Source organism: Rhinolophus sinicus, linkage group LG05 (assembly GCF_036562045.2).
Source record: "Rhinolophus sinicus isolate RSC01 linkage group LG05, ASM3656204v1, whole genome shotgun sequence".
Taxonomy (NCBI): Eukaryota; Metazoa; Chordata; class Mammalia; order Chiroptera; family Rhinolophidae; genus Rhinolophus; species Rhinolophus sinicus.
The window spans coordinates 44,281,771-44,306,033 of NC_133755.1; the positions used below are offsets into that span (position 1 = coordinate 44,281,771).

General features: G+C 34.4%; 1 protein-coding gene across 10 annotated transcripts in view; it reads left to right on the forward strand.

Annotated features, from left to right (window-relative positions):
• Positions 1 to 24,263, forward strand: part of EHBP1 (EH domain binding protein 1) — a 297,963-nt gene that overhangs the window by 95,681 nt on the left and 178,019 nt on the right. For 5 of the 10 annotated variants that reach the window (XM_019717739.2, XM_019717728.2, XM_019717767.2 and 2 more), the window contains exons 6-8: positions 7,946 to 8,127; positions 10,613 to 10,752; positions 24,119 to 24,223. In XM_019717739.2, coding sequence (XP_019573298.2) covers positions 7,946 to 8,127; positions 10,613 to 10,752; positions 24,119 to 24,223 — 427 coding nt within the window. The remainder of the gene's footprint in view (positions 1 to 7,945; positions 8,128 to 10,612; positions 10,753 to 24,118; positions 24,224 to 24,263) is intronic. The other 5 variants (XM_074332040.1, XM_074332041.1, XM_019717757.2 and 2 more) reach the window with 1 other exon arrangement.

Genomic DNA, 24,263 nt, shown 5'->3' on the forward strand with positions numbered 1-24,263 from the left:
TGAACAATAATGAATGTCAACTACAAGTTTATATATATATATATATGTGTATATATATATATATATATATGTATATATATATTTACAAGAAGCAGAGTACAGTTTTAGGAATAGAGACAGTGGAAATGTAATCGCTGTGTGTGATTTCAGAGGGGTAGTGGATGGGAGGAGGAGGGTTGTCACTGTGTGAGGGATATAAATGATAAATGTCTAACTATTACATTGCTTTGTGCACCTGAAACTAATAAAAAAAAGTTAAAAAAAAAAAAAGAAAAAAAGACTCGATAGCATGAGTAACTCTCCAATTGGAAAAGAGCTAAAAGCTTGGGTAAAATATGACCAAATGATCTTTATAAATCACTCCTGAAATGACACAGATAGAAAGAATCCAAAGAAGTTTTTTTTAAAAATTGAAAGCAGGAAGTCTAGAAGATAAGCATTCATCATAGCATTCCCACTGAGGCTATCTACTGAACTGTGATTTACTGCTGTTACTGCTGCGTGGAGATGCAGAAAAAGTCTAGCATCTCCCATTTCCCCAAGATGGAAGGTCTAATAAGATCCCTTTGTTGCACAAAGCAGGCATCCCAGAGCTGTACTATCAGCATAAGGATGAAGAAGAAATAAACTCACTGCACAAAAGAAGGCAATGAGGAAAATCGCCTCTTCTAGTCTCAGCATTAATGGGTAAAAGCGATTCTCACCCTTGAAAATTTATAACCAGGAGCTAGCCCTCACATGGGGTTCGTCTAACTATGTTCTTGATGTCGTAATACAAATTTTAATTTCATTAAATTTCGACCCCTGAGCATTAGTCTTTCTAATATTCTCTGTGCCAAAATGGGAAGTATGCATAAAGCACTTACAAAGCGTTGCAAAGAACAAAATTATTCAAGAAAAAACACTCGTGATTATTTCACTTGTAATCACTTCCCTCCCCCCAGCACCATTTTTACTTAAAGAAATGAGTAACAGTGAAACTGATGTAACTTTACTACTAACAGTTGTCACCCCAATAAACTTTAATTTAAAAAAAATAACAAGAAAACTGGTTATTCACACTTCGGTATTTATTTGACAAACATTTTCTTGAAACTAAAGAAAGTAAGCCTACTACTTAAAAGTAAGTGACTGAAATTATTTGTTGCTAATGATAAAATTAAAACTTTTAAGAGAAAATTAGAATTTTGAAAAACGTGTACTCACTACCTTAAGCATGCCTTTACCCAGTGCTTTGAGGAATACCTGGAGAAGGCAGTGCGTTAGACTGCAGAAGGATCTTGTTCTGCAGGGATAAACAGTGTGTGAGTAGGGCTGCGAGCGGCTGCCCTTCTAATGGCCTTGTCTGTCATCCTTCCTGCCTCCTCTCTGGGGAGGTGTTCACAGCACCCTCCACCATCTCCTTCAGCCCTCTGCCTCACCAGTTCTGTCCTGCCCTGACCCTAGGAAGAACCCAGCTGCCCCAAGGGTACAGCACTGGAAGTGATCATAGCTCATTCTGGCAAAGCCCAGCCAAGTCAGGGCCCATCCTAGTTTCTGACTCTAGGTGGGCTGCAGAAGGGGCCTGGGTGAATAGGGACCTTTTTTTGATTTTTATTTCTGTTAATTTTAATGGGAAAGTTTATGATACATTTCTTTCCAACCTGTGATACCTAAATTTTCACATTGCTAACTGCAAAATGAAGTTATATATAAGCAATAGACAACAATACTTGAAAATGTGAGTATGGTTTATACATCGAAATATAATAAAGATTTATTAAGCAGGAGTTTTCTGATGGAATAGGTAGTGATATAAACAAATGTGGTTATTTTGGTATTGTACAATGAAATGTGACAACATTTAGAATATCTGTATAATTCGAAGAATCAGTATTTTCCAAATAACTAAAGTATGTGATGTTACAAGATTGTACGTACATTAGTAAAAAATTCATTCAACATGCATGATAAGCAATGGAGTTTAACAGTATTTGAAAAGTTTATTGATACGATTTCAGATTCCACATTACTCTTAACCTTTAAGAAACTACCACTTGTGGACTTTTGGTATATTATCAAAGAAGACCCAAAATTACCTGAAAAGATCATTAAAATACTTTTATCTTTTCCAGCTGCATATTTATATGAAGCTGGATTTTCTTCATATACTTCATCCAAAACAACATATCACAGAGATTGAATATGGGAGTAGATATGATAATCCAGCTGTCTGTTAAACCAGACATTAAAGAGATTTTAGAGAGACATAAAGACGTTAAAGAGATTTGTAAAACAGTAACACTTTTCTCATTAAAGTATTTTGTAGGGCTTGCCTGGTGGCTCAGGCGGTTAGAGCTCCAGGCTCCTAACTCCGAAGGCTGCCGGTTTGATTCCCACATGGGCCAGTTCAATTCCTCGAGTCCCACAAGGGATGGTGGGCTACCCCCCCCCCCCCGCCCCACAACTAAGATTGAACATGGCACCTTGAGCTGAGCTACCTCCCGGATGGCTCAGTTGTTGGTTGGAGTGCCAGCTCTCAACCACAAGGTTGCCAGTTCGATTCCTCGAGTCCCACAAGGGATGGTGGGCAACACTCCCTGCAGCTAAGATTGAACATGTCACCTCAAGCTGAGCTACCTCCCGGATGGCTCAGTTGTTGGTTGGAGTGCCAGCTCTCAACCACAAGGTTGCCAGTTCGATTCCTCGAGTCCCACAAGGGATGGTGGGCAACACTCCCTGCAGCTAAGATTGAACATGTCACCTCAAGCTGAGCTGCCGCTGAGCTCCTGGATGGCTCAGTTGGTTGGAGCGCATCCTCTCAACAACAAGGTTGCCTGTTTCGACTCCCGCAAGGGATGGTGGGCTGCGCCCCCTGCAACTAGCAACGGCACCTTGAGCTGAGCTGAGCTGCGCCCTCCACAACTAAGACTGAAAGGACAACAACTTGACTTGGAAAAAGAAGTCCTGGAAGTACACACTGTTCCCCAATGAAGTTCTGTTCCCCTTCCCCAATAAAAAATAAATAAAAAAATATTTTGTAGAGAGAGTATACAGAAAGCAATAGGCCCAAATGGGTTCACAGATAAATTCTACCAAACATTTAAAGAAGAAATTATACCAGTTCTCTACAATCTCTTTCAGAGGATAGAAGCAGAGGGAATACTTCCTAATTCATTCTATGAAGCCAGCATTAACCTATATGAAAACCAAACAACAACATTATAAGGAAACTACAGACCAATACCTCTCATAATATAGATGCAAAACTTCTCAACAGATTAGCAAATTGAATCCAAAAAATATGAAAAGAATTACATACTAAAATAAAATGGGATTTATCCCAGGGATGCAAGGCTGGTTCAGTATTTGAAGATCAGTATAATAACATCACATGAACAGACTGGGGGAAAAAAAAAAAATCACATGATTATATCAATAGATGCAGATAAAGCATTTGACAAAATCCAACACCCATTAATGATAAAACAAAAAAACCCAACAAACCTCTCATCCAGTTAGGAATACAGGGGAAGTGCCTCAACTTGATAAGAATATCTGCAAAACCCCCATAGTTAACATCCTACTTAATGGTGAGAAATTCAAAACTTTCCCACTAAGATCAGGTACCAGACGAGGAGGTCCGTCCTCACTACTCCTTTTCAGCATTGTACTAAAAGTCCTTGCTGATGTAATAAAGACAAGAAAAGGAGATGAAAAGTATACAGATTGGGAAGGAATGCATGAAAAATTGCCTTTGTTTACAGAATACGTGATCATTTATGTAGAAAATTCAAAAGAATTAATGTGAAACTTCTGGAATTAATAAATTATTATAAGGCAGGTTTGCAGGATACAAGGTTTCCATAGAGAAGTCAATTGCTTTCCTATACACCATCAATGAGCAAGTGGAATTTGAAATTAAAAACACAATTCCATTTATATTAGCACACCCAAAAAAGAAAATACTTAGGTATAAATCTAACAAACTATGTATAAGATCTGTATGAAGAATACTATAAAACTCTGATAATGAAGTCAAAGAACTAAATGGAGAGATATTCCATGTTCATGGCTATGAAGATTCAATATTGTCAGGATGTCAGTTCATCCCAACTTGATCTATAGATTCCATGCGATCCCAACAAAAATCTCAGCAAGTGATTTAATGGATATTGACAAATTGATTCTAAAGTTTATATGGAAAGGCAAAAGACCCAGAATAACCAACACAATACTGAAGAATAAGAACAATGGTTAGGGTCCGGCCTGGTGGCTCAGGCGGTTGGAGCTCCATGCTCCTAACTCCGAAGGCTGACGGTTCGATTCCCACATGGGCCAGTGGGCTCTCAACCACAAGGTTGATGGTTCAACTCCTCGAGTCCCACAAGGGATGGTGGGCTCCGCCCCCTGCAACTAAGATTGAACATGGCACCTGGACCTGGAGCTGAGCTGTGCCCTCCACAACTAAGATTGAAAGGGTAACAACTTGACTTGGGAAAAAAGAAAGTCCTGGAAGTACACACTGTTCCCCAATAAAGTCCTGTTAAAAACAAAAAAGAAGAACAATGGTTGGACGACTGATACCACCTGACATCAAACTAACTTAAAGCTACAGTCCAATACAGTATGGTATTTATGAAAGGACAATGAGATCAATGGAACAGAATAGAGAGCCCAGCAATAGACCCCAATAAATATAGGCAACTTACCTTTGACAAAGGAGCAAAGGCAATACAATTGGTCAAAGATAATTTCTTCAATAAATGGTGCTGGACCAACTGGACATCCTCAAAAAAAATGAATCGAGAAATATACCTTACACTCTTGACAAAAATTAAAATGAATAATAGCCCTAAATGTAAAATGCAAAACTATAAATCTCCTAGAAGACAACACAGGAGAAAACCTAGATGACCTTTGGTGTGGTCATGCCTTTTTAGCTACACCACCAAAGGCATGATCCATAATAGAAATAGTGGATAAGCTGGATTTCATTAAAATTAAAAACTGCTGTGCAAAAAACAATTTTAAGAGAATGAGAAGAAATTTATAAAAGATACATCTGATAATTCCTGAATATACAAAGAACTCTTAAAGCTCAACGGCAAGAAAACAAATTGATTTAAAAAATGGGACAAAAATCCTTAAGAGCTACCTCATCCAAGAAGATATACAAATGGCAGTATTTGGGGAATTACTTCAAAATCCCTAAAGCAGAAGTTCTTAAACTTCGGTGTTTATTACACAACAAAAATAAAACTAGGGAGCTTAGATGCTATATCCCACCCCTAGAGATCCTAAATTAGTAAAACTAGAGATAGGCCCTGTATTTCTAAAAATATTAAGTACTTCCCATCCCCATTACCTGGCTGACCGTTACCCATTTAAAGAGGACTATAGGACACAAATGATATGCTCATATAGCAATGCAATCAGTTATTTCATTCTTCTTTTTAGAACTGTTGATAGCAATGACATCCAACTTGGGTGGGTAAAGATTTAGACTCAATGGTTATAAAAAGTGAAGAATCATGGCGCTGGGGTTAGAGTTGTGAAAGATCCTCATATTTTTCTCATTACTATTCTTTTTCAGGTATACTTTTATGAAATAGCTAATTTTAAGGAGGAAAACAGTGTCTTTAGCTGGGTGAAGGGCTAGTAAAAACATCATTCAGACCCCTTTTCCCAAGGACACAGATATTAGTGAGATTCTGTGTTAATATTAGCTATGGATATTGTAGACTCAAAAGAGCTCTCTGTTCTGCTCACCTGCCCAGACCTTATAAAGGGCTGTTTTCATTATTGCTGAGCAAGGTACTGCTTTTAATTAAGTAGTATAGCTAATTGTGTTTAGAATTTAGTGGCTTTATTTCCTGTTGTTTCAGAGACACCAGTTTACCAAATACTTAAAAATTCCCTTAGTTAAGCAGAAAACCTTTTTAATTTTTTTATCTGAAAAATAAAATTGACAAAATATTCATCAGAACTCTAGATTTTGCAGGACTCATCCTTAAACTGGGCTTTCAAAATTATGCTCATTCCATATTTTTTTAATTTTTTATAGTTTGATTATTTGGTTATAAAATTAAATAATTACTATTAAGGGATCAATGTCATACTTAGTAAAACAGATTTATTTAACAAAGTCTGAAAATAATATGTGGCACTTTGTCATGCTTTCAAAACAGAGGCTTTAAGTCCTATATTATATGTAGAAGTTGTTAGCTATTCTAAAGGTATAATATGAGATTACTGTTCATATCGGTGTAATAAATTGATACTTCCTGATGTAGTTTTCATTTTGCACATTGTGAGAACCTTGGACCTTAATCTTATTCTTTGATTGACAGCGACCAGGGAAAGAACACTTGTATTGTTTGGGATAGTCACATCTGTTCAACTTGATTCAATTGTGGGTATTTGCATATTCTTAAGTATTTCTTCTGAGAGGGCTTAAATCCTTCTCAAGTGCTTGATGCATTTTTGAAATTCATTCATAAGGTATCTACACGCACTAATAATTGCATATAATATTGCTGTGCATGATCTGACAGATAAAACTACATTTTAAAACAAGATATTCTTTCTTTAGGGGTGCCTACATATTTTTACTTGTTCTGCTGGTAGAAATGTCAAAATTTTTTAAAAGGCTGTTTTAGTGTTTTTTTGATTAAGTTAGTATGTCCTAACTTTAGACAAGTTTGTCAATCATAGGACAAATAAAGATTTATTAAACAATAATTCAAAGGTTAATGGTAGTTTCTCCTGCCTTGGTTGGAAAACCAAGTAATTTTATAGAAAACTATTGTAGAGCTTGAATGGATTTGTTTAGGCTTATTTTATAGAAAAGGTTACTGAGGCTCAAGTTTACTGACTTACTCGAGGTCATGTAGCTTGGAAGTTAGGCCTTGTTTTAGGTCTGGACTCTCAGACCAGTAAACCTTAAGGAATGCTGGTATATGCCTTCTGGTTTATATTAATGATGGTATATGACCTCTGATTTACATTATTTATAAATTACCCTACATCTAAAATTTCCCCTTGCCGTTAGAACACATAGTCAGGGATTGTGTCTTTTTCATCATTATATCTCTCCAGAATTGACACCGTATCTTATACATAGGTAATGCCCAATCATTAGTTTGCTGTCCTTTTATTCTTCTTCTAGTCTATTATTCTGTAAAGGATAATTTTGAAACCAAGTAGCTTATTAATGGAATGTTAAACGTCTTCGATAGCAGATAGGATTCATTTTGTGTTCCATTTCTGATGAATTGGCAATGGCTGTGTGGAGAAGAATTTTGAGATCTGCTGGGGTTGGTTAGCAGTGTCTGCCATAGGATCTGAGAAACCAGCTGTTTCTTCCTTGATATATGTGATCTTAGGGAAGAAAGAAAACTATAGACTGGAATAATCAGAAGTGGCCCTGGGAAGAAATAAGGCTCAAATTATAAGATAGATAGAATTCAAATACTTCAGGGAAAAACGAGGTAGAATGCCCCCAAGGCTGGAGGAGTTCTATAAAAAGTTGTTGGTAGTCAGAAAGGTTTAATGTAACTTAATACAATATTTGCATTATAATATAAATAGGTTACATTAAATATAATCAAAGGAAGGAAAATGATTATTCAGAGCTTTGGTACCTAGCCATATACTTTCTCCAGGAACCCTGGAGACTTTCTGTCCTAGTTTGCATTCCTTGCTTTTCCTTTCCTGAGTTATGTAGGGTTGTTCAAGTCTTCCCCATTTCTGCCTGGGCCAGCTCTCGCCAATTTTATATCTGCCTTACCTAATTATATAAAAGGTGTGATATAACCTCATCACAATTTCTTTTCATTATGTGTTACAGGAATTCATTGGAGAAGGAAGTCTCAATTGTTATTTAATCATCTTATTAAAATAGTATTTTAAAATATTTGGCTATAAAGAACATCAAATTACATAATAATTTTTTATCTTCCAGGAATCCCCTTCTGGTCGAAGAAAAGCTCTTGCTACTAGCAGCATCAACATGAAACAGTATGCAAGCCCTATGCCAACTCAGACTGATGTCAAGTTAAAATTCAAGCCATTGTCTAAAAAAGTTGTGTCTGCCACTCTCCAGTTTTCATTATCTTGCATTTTCCTTCGGGAAGGAAAAGCCACGTAAGTTTCTTTGGTAAAATAAGTTGCTTCAGAGTGTGTTTTAAAACACTGTAGGTAAATAGTTTGTGACTCAGTAGACTGGCAGCGGTTGAGAACATCCTACCACATACCAATCATTCTTGCCAGTCTTTTTACAGAGGCTGAATTAAATGAACTCCTTGTTATTTATAACCTCTTTGACTCTAGAGAATGAACTCTATAAAAGTGATCACAGCAAATTTGAAATTTAAAATTGTATATTATAAGATATCATACAGGTTTGTTTTACGTTTCAGTGTCTTCAGTGTAAAGTGGTTGTACTCTGAAATACAGACGATTCAATTTGTTAGAGCTGCTTGATGCAGCTGAGGCATTAGAGGAACCCAAAATGAAAAGTTTAGGATAAGAGGGATGAAAGAACTAAAAGAACTTTTGCCAATTCATGTTCTTTGGTTCAGCCTTCCAAAAATTGTATAGCAAAGTACAGTTAGATACACTTTGTTATAATCACTACCCTTTTCATAAATCACTGAATAGGCATTGCAGAAAGATAATTTCTACACCTAGTTCTGGTCTCCTAAAAGAGTACAATTATAACGGGATAAAATGAGATGTGGACATACCTAGAACAGGTGAAAAAGGAAAGCTAACATTGACCCTGGTTGTAGCATACAGTCAAGTCAAGGGTAAGTGCATGTTTTGAGTATATATATAGTGAAAGCGTTAGTACCTATGTGGAGTGGAAGATTCAAAGAGAGGAGAAATGCAAATTCTATGCTATGGTGAGGGGAAGAAGGCAGCTATGAACATTTCAATCCAATTTGAGTCACAGTTCTGAATGTATTTGACCTAATGGAATGTGCTTACTATAATTGGCCATGTGTACTTGACTGATTAGAGTGGATTCTGTGCGTCAGTCAAAACGAGATGTTTGGCACTCATCTACAGGGCAGCAATGATTTGGAAGATACCGTAACAGTAAGCCTCTTCTCTGGAAAGTTGGCTTCTAAGTGAGTGTGATAGGAGACCGTGCAGAATGGAAGTAATTAGTCTTTCATCTCAGGACCTTAAGTTGTAGACTTTAAATATTGAGAAATTAAAAATAAAGACCTTACCCTGAAGTTCAAGCCAAAAAGAAAAGAAAGGAAACAGAGGAAGAAGAGAGAAAACAAAATCAGAGAAGATCCTTTGAAGGTGGACTCTTTTCCATGGGGTAGAAGCAGTAAGAACCATTCACAGGAATATGAGGGAGAGGAAATTCAGTCAAACCAAATATTTCAATTTGAGTGAAGAATTCTCTCAGAACACCTCAAACTTTCTTTCTACCTCCTTGTTCCTTGCCTTTTTACCTTTTCTCAAGAAAAATTTTCAGGGTTAAAATATGAGGAAATTAAAGAGGTAAAATTAAGCAAGTTAACGTTTTAAGAATAATGTTATATCTTGAAATTATCCCCCATTGACAGGTGAGCAATTTGTAAGGTATTCATATATGGTAACACAACTTTTTTTGTTCATGTAGACTTTGTGTCACTAACTTATTTTAAAAAGAGGAAATGATTTTAACTCTAAGCTTATATGAGATAAAATGCAAAAAATTTCAAAACCAGTTTAGTCTGCAAAGTCATACCATGTTTAAAAGATAAGTGAACATTAACAAGCTTTACTTTACAAAAGAAGCAGTGTTTTGTTTTGTTTTTTATTGTGCTAAGAACATGAAAAACAGTGTTTTAACTTGACTTTCTGTGTTTTGGGGTAGTATACCAGATTGAAATTTAGTTTGCAAATAACATGTTAGAAATAGGTTTCATTCACTGTAGTTTGTTTGAAATTTAAAGTGTAAATGATAGATCAAGAAAACTTTAATTATTTGATGTTTAGAGTATTTAATGTAAACTTTATTAATTTATATTTAAAATACTTCAAGATAAAAACATCTTTACATTTTATCAAATATATGGCATTTAACTTATAATCAACCCAGGCCATTTTTCATCTTGTAATTCTTAAAAAGGCTATTTATTTATTTTAAGATGCTTCTTCTATTATAATACTTCTTATCCTGTTATCCACAAAAACCAAAAGGATTCATGGACTTCAGATTAAGAATTTCTGTTCCAATTCCTTATAAAAGTTTGAATATTTTAAACTCTAGATCTCACCTGATTTGCAAACCGTTTCAGTTTTAAGAAACAAAATTTTGTTTCTGGACTTCATGATTAAGAAACCATACTTTAATCCAATGAAGAAAATTTTAGTCTTCCATAGGTCTGCAGCAAAGTTATAGTAACTCCCGACCAGTTAGTTTTTAATCCTGTTTGCTTTTTATTAATTAAACATAACATTTAAAAATTAAGAAATATGAGTATTTAGATTTGTCAGTAGTATTGTAGAAGTGTTTAAAAAGACAACATATAGAAAGAAGGACTATATTAATATTTATTTTTAAGAAGCAATCCTTTTTCAAGCAATGTAATTTAATGAACTGTGTTGTAAATCATCGATGTAGGGATGAAGACATGCAAAGTTTGGCTAGTTTGATGAGTATGAAGCAGGCTGACATTGGCAATTTAGATGACTTTGAAGAAGATAATGAAGAAGATGATGAGAACCGAGTGAACCAAGAGGAAAAGGCAGCAAAAATCACAGGTTGGTTTTATTAGCATTAACTTAAAAGATTTTCTGTTTTTCTAAAGTTGAAAAACTCATTCTTGTTTCCAGGAAAAAACAATTCCACTAACAAGGTATTTTTTCTTCCTTAAGCCTTTCTAATGTAATATGCTATTTAGCCCTCTGAAAAGTTTGTTATCTAATGTGCAATAACAGATTTTAGCAACTTAAGATCAAGTCCAAGGTTAATCAAGAAAACATAAAACTTTACTGGAACTACTGATTATAGTATAAAGTAGCCTAAGTTTGTTCATGCATATTTTGTCAACGTATGAATGAATCCTCTATAAGGAAAGATCTGCCTTAAGGGTGAAATGAGAAGCGTTAATTCGCTACCTTCTCCTAGCTCATGGACATTTTATCTTATATATAAAAGCTCCCATGCAATTATTCCTTATGGCTGGTTTGATCATAATACTAAAATGTGTAGTGGTAGAACCTCTTTGTAGTAATTGGTCAATAAATAATTATTGACAATCTGGCTATACTTAAGAAATTGATGTTATACTTTTATTATCAAAGTGAAAATCAAGCACAAAAAATATATATTCCTTTCAGCTTATTGCTCTAAATATGGATTGATATTCCTTGACTTCTATCATCTATTTACCTCTTACTGGTTTTCCAAATTTCTTGGGCACTTTGGCATGCGTCTCTTGACTCTACTTCAACTCTTACTAACATATGGGGATTTCAATTGATTATTTGAATGACCCATTTAACTCCCTAGCCAAAAACTTCCCTGACTTGCTCAACTTCAGTGACCTTCACCTCCACTCTACTTCAAGAAATCTGTTATAGAGGATTGATCAAACTTGTGTGTAAAGATAGATGTTTTGTCCTGTGTGAATTTTATAAACTATTATTTTCTAATTTATATTTGCCATTTTGATTTCTTATTTAACCCAAGGGTATTTAGGAGAGTTTTATTGTAGGTTCTGTTTATTTACTTCTAGTTTAATTTCAACCATATAAGATTCTGAAGCCTGTCAGATTTCAATTTTTTTAAAAAAATATGCTTGAGGGTTTTGTGTGTGTGTGTGTGTGTGTGTGTGTGTGTGTGTGTGTGTGTGTGTGTGTTTTGTAGTCTGGATATATATGATCTATTTTTGTAAATTTTCCATAAATATCTTTTTTACATGTATATTCTGTTTGTTAGATTCAGCATATAGCTATTAGACTAAACTTCAAATTTATATTATTTATTTAGATTCTTGTTCTTTTTGTATAGTTTATAAAAAACAGAGAACTTCAATGTTAAATTATTTAGTTCATAAGATTTTATTCTCTTATAGCTTCATTGTGGATTGTAATTTGATCACTTTGCCCCACTTAATGCCTCTTGCCTTGAAATTTTGCCTGATGTGGATATTTGTAACCCATGCTTTATTTTATTTTATTTTCTTGGTGTATTTATCACTTTATTTTTGACCTATCTGTATTAAGCACTTTACTTATGATTAATATTTGGTTGATCAACCTTATAGTCTTTGCCCTTTAATAGTTATATTTCTTGATAACTGACATACTTAATTTCACTTACATTACTTTATTTACATTTTATTTTGGAAATTTTCTTTTTTTTCTTTTACACCCACACCTTACATTTTGCCATTTTCCAATGTTCTTTAAGTATTTTTTAATAGAGTAATTTGAAAGTTAAACATACTATTTTCATTTTAGAATAGCATCCTCTAAAATAAGCCAGATGGATCAATGAATAAACCTGTATTTCTCTACTAACATTAAAAATAAAACATAATGGTGTTGACTCACCTCATGTAAGATATGAGAGATTCTGTATGATTCTCTCTTTATTTGAACCCCTCCTTCTAACCCCTCTTGGCTATTATTTTTATTTCAATTACATTTTGTTTTGTTTTTTCCAATAATAAATGCTGACATTTGCATTACGTTTATAATGATGTCAGCAACAATTATACAATACTTTTTTAAATGCCATGTTCTTCCTGTCCTTGAGTTTTTAGTTTTATTTGGCTAGCTGAAGTACTTCAAGAAGGTAAGTCAGTGTTCTTCCCCTACGAATGACCTTCTACCTGTCCTTCAAATTTTAATTCTGTTGCCACCTACTCTGAGAAGCCTTTCATGCCTACTCCCTCTTAAATTGACCACTCCATTCTTTATGCTACTACTATACCATTTACAAATGCAGGCATTTTCTTACAGCATGAGTTTTTATATTCCAGTGGGATTTAATTTGATCTTTTAGTTAGAGGATACAGTTTCTTCTTTGTAGATGGCTTTTAGTTAAAACTAAATCTCAATTAGACACTAGTACCATAAGTAGGAAAAAAAAAAAAGTTACATTTTCATAGCTGTTTTGAGCAATGTTGTACTGTTTTGATCACTGCAATGGGAAAAAAGGTAATAACATGTCACAAGTTCTGTGCTAGTATTGAAAGGAAAAGAAAGGACATTATTTTTTAGTAAAATACAGATTTAATGAAGGCATTCAATAATAATTAGATTTTATAGCTAAACCATTCTCTTGGGCTGCTATAACAAAATATAATAGATTGGGTAGCTGATAAACAACAGAAATTTATTTCTCTCAGTTCTGGAGGCTGGAAGTCTGGGATCAGGGCGCCAGCATGACCAGGTGAGGCCGCACTGGGTCATAGGCTTCTCATTGTATTCCTCATGTGGTGGAAGGGGCAAGGGGGCAAGGGGGCAAGGGAGCTCTTTTGGACCTTTTCTATAAGGATATTAATCCCATTCATGAGGGTTCCACTCATGGTCTAATCATCTCCTAAGGGCCCCATCTCCTAATCTGTCACATTAGGAATTAGGATTTCAACATATAAATTTTGAGGATACACAAATATTCATACTATAGCAACTGTTACTGCTTAAAGACACACACATATACCTTATTTTCTAAAATTTCTGCCAGAGAGTAACTTTCTTTTAGATAGCCTAAAATACTTCTACCCTAATTGAAGAAATTGTTTTAATGCAACTTGTGATGATCCCAAGTTTCTTTAGAATGCTACTATTATTTATATACATACTATTTATATATAATATACATATTATATATGTATACATATACATATATATGTATGTATATATGTGTATGTATATATGTATGTATGCATGTATTTTCCCCATTTTATGAAATTCCTTCACAGTAGAGATAGAGACTATGTATGTTCTAATCATTTTTTCATCCCTAGCTTCTAGCACATTATCTGGAACATATTGAGAATTTAGTGTATGTTAACTGAAAGGCCATGAATGAATAGAGCTTCTCTCTCCTATTGCAGCCCATATTGATCACTCTGGCTTATTATCTTATTGAATTCATTTTGACAATTAATCATGTACTACCTTATATAGGGTAGGTGGTCCCATTTTATGGAAGGAATATGATCTGGAGGAGACACGTAATTCAAACTGTAAATAATTCAAGACTAGTTTTCCAAAAGTAATGAATGTAAAATATGTGTGCTGAGGGAGCAGAGGTAGGTGGGGACCACGGGTAATGATTAGATACATGTCTAAGTCAATAAATCTACAATCGTTATAACATATTTTTGCTTTGATGGATTTTTTTCTTAGCATTTTCTATTACATATGCAGAGTACAGTCACTTAAATTAATAGCACAGCATGTTATGGCAGTTGTTTGGCTTCCTTAGTTGCATTTTTTTAGCACATGTAAATTCCATTCCAAAGTTATTAACTTTCAGGAATTTTTTAGCAGCAGCACTACCACTCTAAAAATGTTTGGGTAAAGTAGTTTTAAGATAATAAAATATATTAAAATTTAATAGCAGTAATGTTAAAATAGTAGTTTAAGAGTAAGTAAAATGAATATTTTATAAGCATGGTATGAATAAAGTATGGTGGGTATTTTTCTTTACCAGCTAAAGTGGCAATAACTTAAGCACAGCTTATGTTCACTCTTCCTTGCAGCTTTGAAATTGTTGACATGAATTTCATAGATGAATCATTTAAAATTTTGCCTATATTATATCTGTGTATTGTAATATAAATGAATAAAATGTAATAACATTATTCTATAAAATTATATGGGTATATTATTCCCAAACTAAGCTGCAAACTTCTTGAAGGAACAATCTGTTAAAATTGTTTTGTGCGTATCTTAAATTGATACCTAGAGGCTATTCATTTAGTCAGTGCTTTCTTATAGAATATTGCTGTAAATCAATAGTAATTAACAAAATATATCTTCTGAAATTACAGTCTTTCTAGAAGATAAAAGTAAATTAATGGTGTCTATGCTTGGACTGATAAAAAATCCCTACCCTTTTCTGTCTGAGACAGAATTCACTGCTCACGGGAAACATATTTTGGGAGTGGCTCATAGGCAGGAACCTTTTATTTATTGATGCTACATGTATAGATGCATTCTACAGAGGTGCAGCACCAGTGAATGTGGAGGGGAATTTTGAATTGCAGTTGGAAAAATCATTGAAATGTAATGGGAGTGATAGACCTTAAAGTTGGAGAAACAAAGCCATTTAATGAAAAGTGTTTACTGCAGCCGGTATTTGAAATTATATATGGTTTCAAAACAATCAGTTCCTCCATTTATATGGCAACCTCACAGTCCAGTGCTTGAACCAATATTTATTTGGTAATATGACCGTCTTTGGTATTCATGTTGTATTTTTGAATACATACCAGCAGGAAGGAAAAAAGAAAGACTCCTGCATAAATGATAAAGTCTTATTGAATACAGCTCAGAAAATCAGATTTAACTGAAGCAGTTTATAGCAAAACATTATTGGGAAACCAGACATTATTAGACACCTGAATGGCCCTTGGTATACGTACAGTTGTTGCAAAGATTGCAAAGAATTCTTCTTAGGGTTAACCAGACATTCAGACTCACATGACCTGAATAGGCCAAACTTAGCATTAGATTCACTTAGAAGGACATTGGCCAGGAACCAGCATGTCAGGAGAGCATTCGTCTTTCACTGGAGTCCTTATAGTATCCAGGTGCTATTCTTTGACTTCTACCCCCAAATTACCACTTAGATACAAGGGGACAAGATCCACATAGTTGATAGCAGGGATTACTTTAGAATCTTTATGCTGCAGAAGAGCTGTTATCTTTTGTAAAAGTTTGGTAGATATAATTTCCTGTAAGGGACAAGCCCAGTTATAAGAGTCTCAACAATCAGAGAATCTCGAGCTATGGTCTCCCATCAAGTATATAGTCCACTCACAGCCCTCTCATTTAGATGCAATTTATAAGTCAGGATTCATTTTTACCATAAGCAATGTTGCCTTGTGTTTGTTAATCCTTTTCCTATAGCTGGTAAAGTTAATTTTGGAAGAGGAAGAGAGAGTGACATATTGGCTACCTCCAAGGAACATAATTTTACAGTACAGGTGGTAGTAGAGGAGATAACAGTTCATATTTGAGGAGCGAGAGTTGATTATGGTGTTACTCAGCCCTCTGAGATTAAATGTCATACTTGCCAAGGCTGTGAATGGGGATAAGTAGGTCTCCCTCCTTTGATTAGAAGGTTCCTTAAAATAAACTTGGGAGTCTGGTCAGAGTTTTGCTTCTGGTTTTTACTAGGGCATCAAGGACACAGGACACAAGATCAATATAGAAACATCTGTATTTTATATATGAGCAGCTACATTTGGAAAATGAAATTAGCATAATTCCATTTATAATAGAGGCTAAAAATAGCATAGACTACTTAGAAATAAATTTAACAAAAGATGTGGAAAAAGCTCTACACTGAAAACTATAGTACGTTACTGAAGGTAATTAAAGATCTTAATAAATGGAGAGAAAATGTTTGTTCAGAGATTAGAAGACTCCATATTGTTAAGATGTCACTTCTCCCCCAAATCAGTCTATAGATTCAACACAATGCCATTCATAATCCTACCTGGCTTTTTTAAAAAATAGAAATTGAAAAGCTGATTCTAAAATGTATTTGGAATTGTGAAGGACCTGAATAACTGAAACAAGCTTGAAAAAGAACAGAATTGTTATATTAAAGTAATAGTATCTTACATCAGGATTTACTGTAAAGCTATAATAATCACAATAGTGTGTATTGGCATATGACAGAGCAATGAAACAAAACAGAGGGTCCTGAAAAACCCAAACTTACTTGGTTAATTAATTTTTAATAAAGGTGTAGCATAATTCAGTGAAGAAAGAAAACTCTTTTCAACATATGATGCTGAAACACCCAGATGGCCATAAGGAAAAAATGAGCCTCGATTCCTACCTTTCAGCATACACATACATTAACTCAAGGTAGATTATAATCCTAAATATAAAAGCTAAAATTGAAAAAATGAAAAAAGAGTATGTGACCTGAGAGTAGGCAAAGGGTTCTCACATTACACAAGATACAGGAAGTAATAACCAGAAAGCAAAATTTGATAAATTAAGTTTCATCAAAATTAACAACTTATGCACATCAAAATAGACCATTAAGAAATTGTTTGGGTACGTCACAGACTAGAAGAAAATATTCACAAAGCATATATTTGATATAGGTCTTGTATATAGAATAGAATTTTAAAAATGTCCTATAACTCAGTAATAAAAATGAACTATTGATATGTTCAACAACATGGATGTATCTCAAAACCATTATGCTGAATGAAAGAGGCCTTACCTAAGAGAGTATATATGACGAGGTGTGATAAAAAAATATAGTGAATGTTTAAAAAAAAATTGATTATACTAAAAGACACATTGCCATTAATCCCCCTCAAAATACTCCCCCTCGCTTCGAACACACGCATCCCATCATTCTTGCCACTTTCTGAAGCAGTTCTGGAAGTCCTCTTTCATGAGTTCTTTAGTTGCGCTGTCATGGCTGCCTCAATGTCCTGCATTGATTCCAAATGTTTACCTTTCATAGTTGTTTTGACTTTGGGGAGGAGCTAGAGGTCACATGGTGCCAGATCTGGTGAATAAGGTGGATGAGGACACACCGTAATGTTTTCATTGGACAGAAATTGCCATGCCAGAAGTGATGTGTGACATGGAGCCTTTCCTTTGTGATCACAAAATACAGTGAATGCTGCTGCCGATTGCCATCCAACGGAAAGGCAAGGATCTTCAGCACAGGAAGCGGTGTATCAAACCTTAGTAACAGTGTGTGACAAGTTTCAACTTGTCTGGTGCAGTCAGTTAGGTGTGAGCTATGGTTGAGAGTAGATGTGTTTTAAACTGTGCTGTAAATCATTGATCATGAACAATGCTTTAACATGCATAGGGCAAGCTGTTTCATCCTCCATCATGGTATGTTCCATGTCACACATCACTTCTGGTATACAACAATTTCTGTCAAATAAAAACATTACGGTATATCCTCATCTACCTTATTCACCAGATCTGGCACCATGCGATTTCTGGCTCTTCTACCAAGGTCAAAATGATTCAGGATATCGAGGCAGCAACAATAGCACAACTAAAGACACTCATGAAAGAGGACTTCCAGAACTGCTTCAGAAATTGGCAAGAAAAATGGGATAAGTGTGTTCGAAGTGAGAGGGAGTATTTTGAGAGGGATTAATGGCAAATGTGTCTTTTACTGTATTAGATTGGTGGAAAAGTAATTGAAGATTTTGCAATTATTTTGAACCTTTTGAACCGCAATTACTTTTGCACCAACCTAATAGTAAGTTTTTAAAAATTTAAACATTAACCATATGGTTTGATCATACCTTGTACTGTATGACTCCATTTATGTGATGATTGGAAGAGGCAAAACTAATCCTATGTGAAAAACATTAGAATAGTGATAGCCTGTGGGTTTGAGGATTTACTGAAAAGAGGCATGAAAGAACTTGTGGGGGTGATGCCGAGGACATGTCACATGGGTGTATACATTTGTCAAAGTTAATTGAATTGTACAATTTAAGATCTGTGCCTTTCACATATGTGCATAAGTAAAATACTGGAAGTTAACATAAATTTTATAGTTAATAGGTTAGTAAGAAAAAGAATGAGTTCAACTTTCTGATTTATTGATCTAATGCGTGGTAGCTAGTCTCCAAAGATTGTCCTCCAGTGAACCATGCCTCCCAATATTCATGCCCTTTGGTAGTCCCCTCCCTTTCATCTGGGTGGCCCTAAAAATCACTTTCAACAAGTAGAATGCAGTGGAAACAACACTTTGTAGTCTAAAGCTAAGTCATAAAATGCCTTATAGTTTCTACCTGGGTGTATTGAAATGCATACTCTAGAGGAAGCTAGCTGCCATGTAAAAAGTCCAACTACCCTGAGACCCTGAGATTGCTATGCTGAGAGGAACTCCAAACTACCCATATGGGCAGGCCACTTGGGGGGGGGGGAGAGAGAGAAAGAGAGAGGGAGGGAGGGAGGGAAGGAGGGAGGGAGGGAGAGAGAGAGAGAGAGAGAGAGAGAGAGAGAGAGAGAGAGAGAGATGCTTGGCCAGCCCCAAGTTGTTCCAGCCTTCTCAGCTGAAACACCAAATATACAAGTGAAGAAGCCAGTTTGGATGTCTAGCCCAGTTCAAGCTTTCCGATGACTTTAGTCCCAGCCACTGTCTAACTGCAGTGAACCACCCACCCACTGAGTCCAGTCAGCCCACAGAACTGTTAGAGATGATAATTTGTTATTAAGCCACCAAATTTTGAGGTGGTGGTTTATATATGTATATAAACATGTAACTATGCATGTGTGTATATATTTGTATATGTATATACATATATATATACACATGCATAGATACATAGACATATACATGGACAAACCAGGAGGTAGTAGTGTCCTGGAAAGGGCAGAAAGAATTTTAAGGAGAGAATGGTTAATTATGATTATCATACAGAAGTCAAATATGATAAGAGTTAAAAGACATCTAGTGTATTTGCCAATTAGAATATACAGTGGTGACCTTAGTGAGAGCAATTTCGGTAAGGGGGATGGATAAAAGGGGGGATAAAAGCAGATTGCAGTGAAGTGAAAAATAAATGGTAGGTGAGAAATTATAGACGACTAAATTTTTAAGATGTTTTCTTTTTAAGAGAGACTGGCTAAACTAGAAGGGGCTAATGGTTGAGAGACTTTTTAAAATGTGGGATCAACTTAATCATATTCATATGTCATTAAGGCTTATTAATTAATTCAGAAGGAGGAGTTGAAGATCCAGAGAGACACACTACTTGATGTCTGCTTTTCTGCCTAAAGTAGCCCTCCCTTCCCCATTACTATCCACTATGGGATTGAAAATTACATTATTAAACCCATTGCTTATATCCATAAATCAAGTATTTATGGGCTCAAGCCTGTGAGAAAAATGACATCTTTTGGACCTTGATTTCTGCCTGAAAGTTGAAATGCTACTATCTTAATATGAAATAGACCTGTATTGAATCTTGCTATACTTTGGAGAGAAGAAGGAGGATCCTGCAACATTTGCAGGTATGTTATGTTACAGTTCTAGGCAGTTTTTTTTTCTTCTTTTAACTCAACTACAGACTTTCTTAAAAGGAAGAAGCCACCCACTCTTCGTGCCACCGCCCTCATCCCCCTTTTTTTATTCAGTGTGATAATCTCTGGTGGTCAATTTCTATCTTCTTTTGCCTTTCTAACAGTAAAGAAGAGTCTCAAATAACTTTGACCCTTTGCTTCGATTGCCTGCCCCTAATTTAGTTTTCCTTACTATTCTCACCAATGTGAAGCAAATCCAGACTGACACACTGTTACGATGGATTTATTGCTCAATTTGGGTAGCACTAGGGTAAAAATTTGTGCTATTACATAGCATTGTTAGTATTTTCCAAATGTGTACAGTTTTGGTGAAACAAGGCTTTAAGTAATAAAGTATTACATAAATATATTGACCCAGGGAATTTTTTTTTGGTCAGGGTAGAATATTACTGGGAAAGCTTACCACTTTAAAAAAAAAAAAAAATTATGGGAATAAATTTTTTTGTAAATCTTTTAATTTTTTAACTTTTTTCTTGATAATATATGTAAAATACATTGACTGTAGGAAGTTTGGAAGAAACAGAAAAGTACTTTTTAAGTGGAGAAATACATAATAAAATTATGTATTTTAGGGTCCACACCCACATATGCAACTGACAATTGAATTATTTCCATGAGAAGTTTCGCAGGCACCTGTTGCTTGGTTTGCCCAATCTGAGTAGCCCCTGTCACTATGCTAGAACTACTATGCACACATCACCCAAGACAAAAACCTGGCACTTATCCTAGATTCCTTTCGCCATACCCTGGTCTCAAAATTAACCATCAAATCTTTCTTCATTTATTCTTTAATTAATAAATATTTTTTTGTGTGCCTCTCCTCATGGAGTGGTGATGATGAACTACTTATCTTTTTGCTTACTGTGCTGTTTTTTTCCTATGCTGCCACCATTGCTCCTGGAATGATGTGTCTAAAATATACTTTTGATATTTCAGTGGATTCCCACAGATGTCAAAGTTCCCATTCTTTAGTTTTCTTACAAGAACCTTCATGTTAGAACATTCGCCAGCCTCATCTCATTCCATTCCCATCCCTGGCACCTTAAACCCCAAACAACTTGCAGTTCCTCAGATATGTCATGTTCTCATTTGAATGCCCTCTATTTTCCCTCTTATTTTAATAATAATAATAATAATAATGTCTATTTGTCTGGTTTTAGCTCAGATTTGAGTAAATCCAGGAGGCCTTCCTGACCTCAAAGCCCCTCTGCCAGTTTTATAGTCTATGATGTATATTTCAATCATAACTTATATAATACTTATCATACACTGTACATTGCTTTACTTGTCTACCTGTCCCACAGAAGTATAAAGCCATGAGGGCAGGTACCATCACAGGTATAGAATAGGTACTTGATAAATATGTTTATTAGATAGATAAATGGAGGATAAAAGCAATTGCTGGTTGCTTTTATGATTTGGATTCATTTTTATTTGCATACCAAATAAAGGGAACATTGGAATAGATAATTAAAATTACCTTTTCACTCTATTAATATGAATGAAGGTTTTAGAGGCAGAAGTTATAGGAGTTAAGTAAGGATTTATTTAAGCTATGAATAAGTAGGGAAAACTAGGATAGGAAGGACAACTTCTCATCTGTGAAGTAAATGAAAAGAAGTAATTACTTTGGGTTAGTTAATGAGGAAATGGTCATCAGTGGTTTTAGATATCACCAAAAGGATGATGAGAGGGAGCAAATACTCTAAATTAGTTTGTAATTCAGAAAAAATTACAATGTAAATAATTTATTCATGTGATAGAATCATTTTGATAGTATTTAAATAAATTCCCACATTGTACATAAAACTGTGGAACAATATTAATATTTTAAAGGTAAGGACCAAGTCTAGTATTTCCTCAGCATTGCCTACAGTGCTCATTATATATAATATGTTTAAATAAGTGATTTGATTTCTACTTTCATTGAGATTATATCTAAGAATATAAAACAATTAAAATGTGTAAAGAGAACTGCAAATCTTTGAGTATTATTTAAAAATGTTTTAACCTAGTAATTGCACATCTGGGAATACAGTGTGAATAAATGATACTAACATACATGATAAAATGTGGATATTAATAATAATACCTCAGGATATTTATGAGAATTAACTCTGATAACATATGTAAAGCCCTTTCCAGGGCTCTAAATATTAGCTACTGTTAATTTTTTTTTTATATTTTCAAAGTTAAAAATAAACCATTTGTAAATGTTTAAAAATACACAACTTGTAATGAATGAAGAAAATCCATCATGTACTGCTGATCACTTAACATTGATCTTCCACTCCACTATGTTTCCCTAAAAATTACAAAGTTAAAATGACTAGTAGTGGGAGGTAAAGGATGTAACTTATCAATGAATTCTACCTACTGAGAAATTTACTAGGTGAGTTTGAGTCTTAGTGGCATTTAAAACTATTGGCAGAATAAAATGTCTTTATACTTTATAAAGACACTTCAGCTCTTATTTTTCACATTCAGATGAAAAGTTCAATTCATATTAATTGTGTTTACTGCTTATTTTCTATGGTTTTTGCCTACCTCAGGCAATTTTATTCATGCAAAATGCATTTTCTCATTTGGACAAGGGAAATGAATAACTTTATCAGCTTTTTATATGTATTTAGCTCAAAGATCTAAACTATAACATATTTCTGACCACCTAATATTGTAGTGGTCATTTATTATCTGTTTATATATTAATTTCAATTTTTATAGAAGCTAAGTTCTATGAGGGCAATACCATGTTTTGTTTTGTTTTTTCATCCTTGTGTGTCAAGCATAGTAGTTGGCACAGATAAATAACTATTTGTTGAACAACAAATGAATAGATGAAGGCAACCTTACTACAACTGTATTCTATGATTTGGTTCAAATAAAATTTATGTGTATGCATTTGGATTTATAATGTTAAAGAACAACATTTTTAATGCTGAATTTACAACTTTTTTCTAACCTTTTTCTTTTGTTCCCACTGAATGATCTGGATCTGTTTTGTTTTTCCTAATACCTATACCTAAATTATTCCCAGGTTTTAATTTTGGAAACAGCAAGAATTAACTAGAATAGTGTAGGGGGCTCTCATTTTTTTTTCCAAGCTAATTTTCACTCAGTGAATCATAATTTCACATATTCAGAGTTGTCCAAAATATATATCTCATGTAAAAAAAATTCTATTTATGTACAAAATGAATTATTATTTTAAGGTTTTTCTGTCTATCCCTGTCTTTTTTGTTCTGTTTCTTACTGGATAAATGATAAGGTATCCTAAAGCAAATACTCAAGAGTTCCCTTAAAAGAACAAATTCCTTAGAAAACAGCAGTAGAAAATAGTAGCTATGGCCTGCTTTTCTCATTTTGTGCTGATTTTTAAAATCGTAGAACATGAACAAGTGCTTATTATGTTCATGATTCATGTAGATATATTATTTAAACATTTGTTTACAGTTAGAATTTTGTAAACAAATAATACATATTTTCTGTGGTATCAGAATTTTTAAATTCTGTTTTTAACACATGCATTTAAAGCACTGTTTTACAAATGCAAAGTGTGGTTGTTGAAAGCCAATGTCAGTCTCTTTGGTTGTTATCTTTGTTTTGTGTTTAACATAGTTACTGTATTACTAATATAAGTTTTAACAATAAAATGTTTTCTATCTTAAAATAGTACAGCATAACTTTCAGTTAAATACTCTGTTACAGTTCATCAAAATAATATCCTCTGACTGTATTTTCTTGATTAACCAAACATCCCCTCTCTTTGTCTTTTTGAGTAACAGCATGCTTCTACGGCTCTTTAATTAAATGACCTTACCTTACATTTGTCTCGACTGGCTTCTGTTTACAGAAATTGTAAACCAATTGAATGCTCTGAGCAGCTTAGATGAAGATCAAGATGACTGCATAAAGCAAGCAAATATGCCTTCAGCTAAATCAGCCAGTTCCTCTGAAGGTCTAAGAGCTTTCTTCCTTTCTTTCTGCCTCTCATTGCC